The sequence below is a fragment of the Oncorhynchus kisutch genome, linkage group LG2 (assembly GCF_002021735.2).
Source record: "Oncorhynchus kisutch isolate 150728-3 linkage group LG2, Okis_V2, whole genome shotgun sequence".
NCBI classification, from domain to species: domain Eukaryota; kingdom Metazoa; phylum Chordata; class Actinopteri; order Salmoniformes; family Salmonidae; genus Oncorhynchus; species Oncorhynchus kisutch.
In genome coordinates, this window is record NC_034175.2 from 41,325,923 (window position 1) to 41,335,241 (window position 9,319).

The 9,319-nt window shown below is 42.2% G+C and overlaps 1 protein-coding gene across 1 annotated transcript in view; it reads right to left on the reverse strand.

The window, feature by feature from the left end:
• The window catches only part of LOC109865965 (activin receptor type-1C-like), a 33,214-nt gene extending 26,791 nt beyond the window's left edge, over window positions 1-6,423 (reverse strand). Inside the window, exon 1 of the mRNA XM_020454484.2 lies at window positions 6,183-6,423. Coding sequence (XP_020310073.1) covers window positions 6,183-6,252 — 70 coding nt within the window. The 5' untranslated portion in view covers window positions 6,253-6,423. The remainder of the gene's footprint in view (window positions 1-6,182) is intronic.
• Between the last annotated feature and the right edge of the window lie 2,896 nt (window positions 6,424-9,319).

The following is a 9,319-nucleotide window of genomic DNA, read 5'->3' on the forward strand; positions in this document are numbered from 1 at the left end:
CAATTTTCATCATAGGTACACTTCAACTATGACAGACAAAATTAGGAAAAAATATCCAGAAAATCACATTGTAGGATTTTTTATGAATTTATTTGCAAATTATGGTGGAAAACAAGTATTTGGTCACCTACGAACAAGCAAGATTTCTGGCAATCTCCCTCGATCTGGGGCTCCACGCAAGATCTCACCCCGTGGGGTCAAAATGATCACAAGAACGGTGAGCTAGGGGGGACCTAGTGAATGACCTGCAGAGAGCTGGGACCAAAGTAACAAAGCCTACCATCAGTAACACACTACGCCGCCAGGGACTCAAATCCTGCAGTGCCAGACGTGTCCCCCTGCTTAAGCTAGTACATGTCCAGGCCCGTCTGAAGATTGTTAGAGAGCATTTGGATGATCCAGAAGAAGATTGGGAGAATGTCATATGGTCAGATGAAACCAAAATATAACTTTTTGGTAAAAACTCAACTCGTCGTGTTTGGAGGACAAAGAATGCTGAGTTGCATCCAAAGAACACCATACCCACTGTGAAGCATGGGGGTGGAAACATCATGCTTTGGGGCTGTTTTTCTGCAAAGGGACCAGGACGACTGATCCGTGTAAAGGAAATAATGAATGGGGCCATGTATCGTGAGATTTTGAGTGAAAATCTCCTTCCATCAGCAAGGGCATTGAAGATGAAACGTGGCTGGGTCTTTCAACATGACAATGAACCCAAACACACTGCCCGGGCAACGAAGGAGTGGCTTCGTAAGAAGCATTTCAAGGTCCTGGAGTGGCCTAGCCAGTCTCCAGATCTCAACCCCATTGAAAATCTTTGGGAGTTGAAAGTCCGTGTTGCCCAGCAACAGCCCCAAAACATCACTGCTCTAGAGGAGATCTGCATGGAGGAATGGGCCAAAATACCAGCAACAGTGTGTGAAAACTTTGAAGACTTACAGAAAACGTTTGACCTCTGTCATTGCCAATAAAGGGTATATAACAAAGTATTGAGAAACTTTTGTTATTGACCAAATACTTATTTTCCACCATAATTTGCAAATTAATTAATTTAAAAATCCTACAATGTGATTTTCTGGATTTCTTTTCTTCTCATTTTGTCTGTCATAGTTGAAGTGTACCTATGATGAAAATTAAGTGGGAGAACTTGCACAATTGGTGGCTGACTAAATACTTTTTTGCCCCACTGTATGTATGACTTCTTCAAATGGGGGGGACTGGATACATAAAGTGCTTTCACTTCTAAATGGTAACCTAATATGAAACATTTGATGTTAAATCCAAAATGTATAGAGCCAAATTTAAACTGTAGCTTCACTGTCCAAAAACATACGGAGGGAAGTGTTCCTGATGAATACAACACAACTTTGGTGACACCCAGTCTGACAAACTAATGTTCTTACCTGACTTGCCTAGTTAAATAAAAGGTTACACACAGACAAAAAAGTTATTTTGTTGGCATTTACACATGTCCCCATTACCAGTAAAACCTCTCGTTCACTTACTTGCCATGCTGTTTTGTTAATTTGTTCCATCGTTTCATTCTTAACCAGGAATTTATCATACATGTCAAGCAGTGGAGTATCAGCTCTGTCTGTCCGTGGCCTCTCTTCCTCGGTGGGCACAGTCCCTGTGTCCGTTTCCATCTTGTCCAGCTGTGTCTAACATTTCATGTAAACCCTGTTTCTTGTCTGCATTGAAGTAGCAGTCCTTGTACCTAGCATCGAAGATGGTGGCGACACAGTGAAGAGGCTCAGAGAGAATGCCACCGAATCGCTTGTTCACAGCCTCGCTTGTTCACAGCCTCAAGTACTTTCGCGAGTTAACCCCACGGTCTGTGTGGGCAGTTTTGTTGAGCAGGCGTTTCAATGCCATGACAGAGGGTATCATGTCTGCTGCAGACACAGTTGATTATCTTATTTCTCCAGTCAGTTGGAGCTAGGAGTGTGTTCATGTTTCCAAGTTTCAAACATGTTCTCAAATGCCATCGAAATGGCAGCAGCGGTATGAGAACCAGCACACTCTTGAGCATGCAATGCGGATTTCCTCAGTACAAAATCCTCATCGACCCACTGTGCTGTCAGACTCAGCATAATTGCGGGGCTGACATTGTTGGTCCAAATGTCAATTGTGACGCCCATAGCAAGTAGCATAAGTAAATCCATTATCTTGGCGTTAACAGATTTTGCCTTTGAGTTGTGACGCTGAAATTTTATAATTTTATAATTTTTCCTGGCGTCATTACGTCATCTACTTAAGTTATATTTAAACGTATGTCAGCTTTGACACCAGTTTTGCGCATCGGTGTTAAACTAGACATCGGGCCGATGCTGGCATTTTTAACAAATAATCGGCCGATTCCGATATGCTCACCGATATATCGTGCATCCCTACCTTAAACCCTGAACAGGGACCACACACCCACTCCACTGAATAGCAGGCTAGGTATTGCTTTTCAATGCTTGCTGTTAGCCACTGATTCCTTCTAAACCACTCATTGTTGAATTTGCGATTTCCAACTTGTGTAATGTTTATGTCCAATGGCCGACGAGCATAGATATGTTTTATCTATAATTTATATTCATTATTTATCTTCATATGACAAGGATTGAAAAGGATTTCCCAGTGGATTGTCAACTTTATTCATGATGATGACTGCTAGCTAAGATTTTGAAAGTATGATGTTCAGTCCAATCAAAGCTTCTGTAGATATAACGTGATTTGACGTCATTTCATCTGTGGCCAATGACCTTGAGCCATCTTGGATGGGCAGTTCTAATGTAACGCTATGGCAGCACCGAAGGGGCTTGAATTTGAGCTCTACCCTTAGATTTGCCAGTGACGTAGTGTCCCCATGAGTGACAGAACACTGAGCCAATCATGGCGCAACTAGAGAACATTGCCAACCCCTTCGCTCCGTATTTTCCTCTGGCTGCCCCACCACAGAAAGCACTGAGCTAGGCTGAAACACCTGCATTTTTGGAGTTGCCTTACTCAAGAAAGCAACAAAAAAAAAAGAGACCATGTTTGTATGCGGCTTTATTAACTAAGTTATTTTATTTTTATTTTTTACATTGTTTGCAAACTGATATGTGACACGTATTAATGACAATGCCTGCTGACTGCAGGAATGTCCACCAGAGCTGCTACCAGAAAATTGAATGTTCAATTCTCTACCACATACCGCCTCCAACGTCATTTTAGAGAATTTGGCAGTATGTCCAACAGGACTAACAATCGCAGACCATGCCTAACTAACCCAGCCCCTTCACATCCGGAATCGTCTGAGACCAGCCACCTGGACAGCTGATGAAACTGAGGAGTATTTTGGTCTGTAATGAAGCCCTTTTGTGCTGAAAAACGAATTCTGATTGGCTGGGCTTGGCTCACCAGTAGGTGGCCCACCCACGGCTGCTCAGTCATGTGAAATCCATAGATAAGGGCCTAATGAATTTATTTCAATTTCCTTGTATAAACTGTAACTCAGTAAACATGTGGAAAAACTTTGTTCAGTATAGTATACCAGTCAACTGTCTATGCTGCCCTCCATCCATAGTGACAGTTGGATCGTTTGTCCAGATCTGCAATGTGTTAACGAGCAATCATACCACGCATACAAATTAATCAAAACTGCACCAATTTTCTATATAAAATCCACAAGAGAGAAATAGCTGATAGGCAGGACCAGGTCAGTCATTACACATGATAGAAGAGTGCAGAGACGCAGCTCAAAAAGCTCCCTTATTGATCTTGTTAAGGGACAATACAATTATCCCACAACACCACAATCCAATGAATAATTGCATTATTGTTTTCAAGTGAGCACAATTCTACTCTAGGCTGTAATATGCAGTGAAAATGTAACTTGAATCATAGAGCAAAAGCCCTGTTATTTAAATGTTTCATTCCATTTGGATCAGTTGTGGGTCCACTCTCGATAGATTATAGAAAGGCACAGTGGCAAACCAGTCTGGTTCTATTTTTTACTTCTAATACTGATGAGCTGTCTGTTGCCGATCATCATTCTCCCAAGTCATGACCACATAGGCCTACGTCAGGGTTACCCAAACTCGGTTCTCCGAACCCCAAGGAGTGCACCTGTTGGTTATTGCCCTAGCACTACACAGCTGATTCAAATAATAAATTAAGCTTTGATCATTTGAATCAGCTGTGTAGTGTTAGGGCAAAAAACTAAAAAACGTGCACCCCTTGGGGTCCCGAGAATCGAGTTTGGGAAACAACGGACTATATGCACCCAGCAGGCCCAGTTATTCAGGAAGGTTTAACACGCGTTCTGCTTCCTTTCCAATCCGAGGGGCTATTCGTCAACCGGGAACCTAATGCTTCAATACTTTTAAAAATGTATTATCTTTTACACCGAGTTTACAAAACATTAGGAACACTTCTTCTTTCCATGACCAGCTGAAAGCTATGATCCCTTATTGATGTCACCTGTTAAATCCACTTCAATCAGTGTAGATGAAGCGGGGAGACAGGTTAAAGCCTTGAGACAATTGAAACATTCAGAGGGTGAATGGGCAAGCAAGACAAAGGTTTGAAGTGCCATTGAACGGGGAATGGTAGTGGGTGCCAGGCGCACCGGTTTGAGTGTGTCAATAACTGCAACGCTGCTGGGTTTTTCACCCTCAACAGTTTTCCGTGTGTATCAAGAATGGTCCACCATCCAAAGGACATCAAGCCAATTTGACACAACGGTGGCAACAATTGGAGTCAACATGGGCCAGCATCCCTGTGGAACGATTTCGACACCTTGTAGAGTCCATGCCCAGACAGAATGAAGCTGTTCTGAGGGCAAACGGAGGTGCAACTCAATATTGAGGTGTTCCTAATGTTTAGTACACTCAGTGTACGTGTGGTATAAACAACTAGTCAATGTTTTAATCTGATTACGCTACCTGCACACGTTCATCCACACTAATAATTACAGCATCCAAACTGCGCTAAATGCATTCCACTAAAGGATAGACATCTGTTACAAAACACGCAAAAGTTGAATGACATTCGGAGATTGTCAAACCAAGCCTTCGATCGATCCTGTTTCAAGTTAATGTCACATGCACAAGTACAGTGAAATGCCTTTCTTGCAAGCACTAAACCCAACAACGCAGCAACGTAAATACAAAAAATAACAAGTAGGAAGGAATGGATGCATTTTCGGTTTGTCGAGATTAACACCTCAATTAAATTGAGTTTGTCAAAACTGGTGATGATGATGATGAACGCTCAAAATGACTAAATCGGTATGCTAAATCGGTATGCACCCTGCATTTATGCAGGGTGAGCTCGTCCGTGGTGGTCCGCGAACCCTCAATCTTCTGGCCGGGTAGACCTGCATGGCATCAACTGTGCCACAAAAAAAAAAAATCACTGAAGTGGTAAAATCGATATCCTAGTTTATGAACACAGAGTTGCTACAGTTAATTATGGAGGTAATATAATAGTTTTTGTTAATTTTATGAGGGAGGAGGGTGTTACATTTTTATTTTCAGTACAAGGGGAGGGTCATGTTAAAATATTTTTAAGGTTGCGGAGGGTGGTGCATTTTTGACACCTCGAGTTGGACCAGCAATGTAAAGAGGCTCTTATCATGATTTTACATTGAATCTACCTATTTAATAAATAAAAAAAATCATCATAGTACTGCAGAGAACGTTTTTAAATACAAAAAAAAAAGTAAAAGGTAATACAATTTGTGTTTGGTTCAGTTTAGAAAGATGGAACAAATTCAGTCTCGGCGAAATAATAATAATAATAATAATAATTTCAAGAGTAGAGTAAATTAGGTTTATGACATAGTAGCCTACAGTTTGGCCAAGTCATATGAATTGAGCACATACATGTGAACTTCAATCACGTTGATTCCAAAATAAACCAAGCGCTTTAGACTGATCTTTTGACATGAGCTATTTTTCGTATGGTTAGAGTGTAATTATTTTACTTAATATTCAGGATACAAAATGTGGTAACAAAAAGATGTATGCAAACTATATCATACATAAACTGCAGACGTCATGTGATTGAGTCCACTCAAACTGTCAGGCTGTTGCCTACATTTCAAGTCCAACTGCAACACAGGACACAGAAAAACAGCCTACAATTACCGCCTAAACAAGTTATCACGAAACACATGATACATGCAGTGGTCGCACAAAGTTACCTACCTGTGCTCAGCTGTGCGACGGATATAAATATCAACGCCGCTTCAACCGTGTTGAGCCTGGGATGAGTCATGGCCGGAGCCACATCTGCTTGGTTCGCGGACGCCCTGTCTATACCATGTTTCTAGAGAAAATCATGACTTTCGTGTTTAAATCCGTCACGTACACACTTCGCATTGCTCCACTGTAAATAAGCAGTGAGAGAGCTGAATAAGCAGGCAGATTTGCTCCGCCTCTGTCGACTGGAATTTAAAAGGATTAACGCTCCCCAGCTAGCACATTAAAAGTTCTGGGGACGTCTGTTTTTGGTTTCACATTGGTTGTGGGAAGTAAGCCACATAGATTTCCAGACCCGCAATACGAATTGTTTTGCAAACAGAAGTGAACATTTTGCCTGTTCTGGGAATGTTCATTTTTAGGTTACAGGGAGGTTCTGAGAACATTTTACTCTGGTTCCCTGAAAAAAATCTTGGGAGGTTTTTATCAACTCTCTGAGAATGGAAATCATAGTTTTTAAAACCAGTTGAACTGACAACAACTGACAGATTCGCTATGGCTTTAGCCATCAATCTAGCAAGAGGGCAATATTTTCTTAATTTAGTAGTGTTGTCCCAGCCCCCAGAAAGCTGTGACCTTTGGTTTTCACTTGGAATTGTTTATTTATGTCTGAGGAAAACATCTATTGAACCGATATGATCTAATACACAATAAAAGTATAATAAAACATATACAAATATGATATGATAAATAAATAAAACTAATTGTGAATGAATAAGCCTTTTCATACTTTATATGTCCATATATAGTTCTGTTTTTCTACCTAAAATATTTCACCTTCTTTATTACTTTAACAAACATATCATGACGCTGGTGATGTTCACAAATGTTACATATTTTGACCCTCTAAATCACCAACAGGTGTCCCTCCTATAAACAAGGGGAGAAGGGTTATCTAAAGAGCTCAATGTGTCTGCCTCCAACGTAAAACAAATGTTTGACTTCCACACAAAATGACTTCTTCTTCTTACTTATTTTAGGTTTAAGGAAGTGCGTAGGTCGCATATTTCTTGCCAAATTCAAAAGCAATATAAAAGCATATAAATAGGCCTGTCTGGATTTGATTAGAGCTTTGATCTGGGTTGACGCCCCCCCTCTTGGGTTGTGCCGTGGTGGAGATCTTTGTGGGCTATACTCGGCCTTGTCTCAGGATGGTAAGTTGGTGGTTGAAGTTATCCCTCTAGTGGTGTGGGGGCTGTGCTTTGGCAAAGTGGGTGGGGTTATATCCTTCCTGTTTGGCCCTCTCCGGGGGTGTCATCGGATGGGGCCACAGTTTCTCCTGACCCCTCCTGTCTCAGCCTCCAGTATTTATGCTGCAGTAGTTTATGTGTCGGGGGGCTAGGGTCAGTTTGTTATATCTGGAGTACTTCTCCTGTCCTATCCGGTGTCCTGTGTGAATTTAAGTATGCTCTCTCTAATTCTCTCTTTCTTTCTCTCTCTCGGAGGACCTGAGCGCTAGGACCATGCCTCAGGACTACCTGACATGATGACTCCTTGCTGTCCCCAGTCCATCTGACCGTGCTGCTGCTCCAGTTTCAACTGTTCTGCCTTATTATTATACGACCATGCTGGTCATTTATGAACATTTGAACATCTTGGCCATGTTCTGTTATAATCTCCACCCGGCACAGCCAGAAGAGGACTGGCCACCCCACATAGCCTGGTTCCTCTCTAGGCTTCTTCCTAGGTTTTGGCCTTTCTAGGGAGTTTTTCCTAGCCACCGTGCTTCTACACCTGCATTGCTTGCTGTTTGGGGTTTTAGGCTGGGTTTCTGTACAGCACTTTGAGATATCAGCTGATGTACGAAGGGCTATATAAATAAATTTGATTTGATTTTGATTTGATCGAAAATGCAAGCCTGATGCTACCTGAGCCTGATGAGCCATACATTAAATAAAATGTTATTTGTCACATACACCGAATACAACCGGCTTCCGCCTAGCCACTCTACCATAAAGGCCTGCTTTGGAACCACCAAGACTCTGCCTAGAGGGGAGTCGTGGTCAGGGAGGTGACGAAGAACCAGATCGTCACTCTGACAGAGCTCCAGAGTTCTTCTGTGGAGATGGGAGAACCTTCCAGAAGGACAACCATCTCTGCAGCACTCCACCAATAAGGCTTTTATGAGAGAGTGGCTAGACGAAAGCCACTCCTCAGTAAAAGGCACATGACAGCCCGCTCGGAGTTTGCCAAAAGGCACCAAAAGACTCTCAGACCATGAAAAACAAGATTCTCTGGTCTGATGAAACCAAGATTGAACTCTTTGGCCTGAATGCCAGGTGTCACGTTTGGAGGAAACCTGGCACCATCCTTACAGTGAAGCATGGTGGTGACAGCATCATGCTGTGGAGATGGGACAGGGCAGGGACTGGGAGACTAGTCAGGATTGAGGGAAAGATGAATGGAGCAAAGTACTTTCAGGAAAACCTGCTCCAGAGCGCTCAGGACCTCAGGCTGGGGCGAAGGTTCACCTTCCAACAGGACAACAACCCTAAGCACACAGCCAAGACAATGCAGGGGTGGCTTGGGGACAAGTCTCTTAATGTCTTTGAGTGGCCCATCCAGAGCCTGGACTTGACCCGATCGAAAATCTCTGAAGAGACATGAAAACAGCTGTGCAGCGAAGCTCCCCATCCAACCTGACAGAGCTTGAGAGGATCTGCAGAGATTAATGGGAAAAACTTGTAGCGTCATACCCAAGAAGACTCGAGGCTGTAATCGGTGCCAATAGTGCTTCAACAAAGTACTGAGTAAAGGGTCTGAATACTTATGTAACTGTGATATTTCAGCTTCATTTGTATTTTTTTGGCTCAAATTTCTAATAATCTGTTTTTGCTTTGTCATTATGGGTATTTGTGTGTAGATTGATGAGGGGAAAAAAACGATTTAATCCATTTTAGAATAAGGCTGTAAGGTAACAAAATGTGAAAAAATCAAGGGGTCTGAATACTTTCCGAATGCACTGTATCGATCTAGAACAGGATGATCTATTTTGGATGCAATTTGAATGGAGTTGAAGATCGCATGGGGCACTGATTTAAAGCAACGATATTCGAGTGATAGGCTGTTCTAAAACTCTAGAG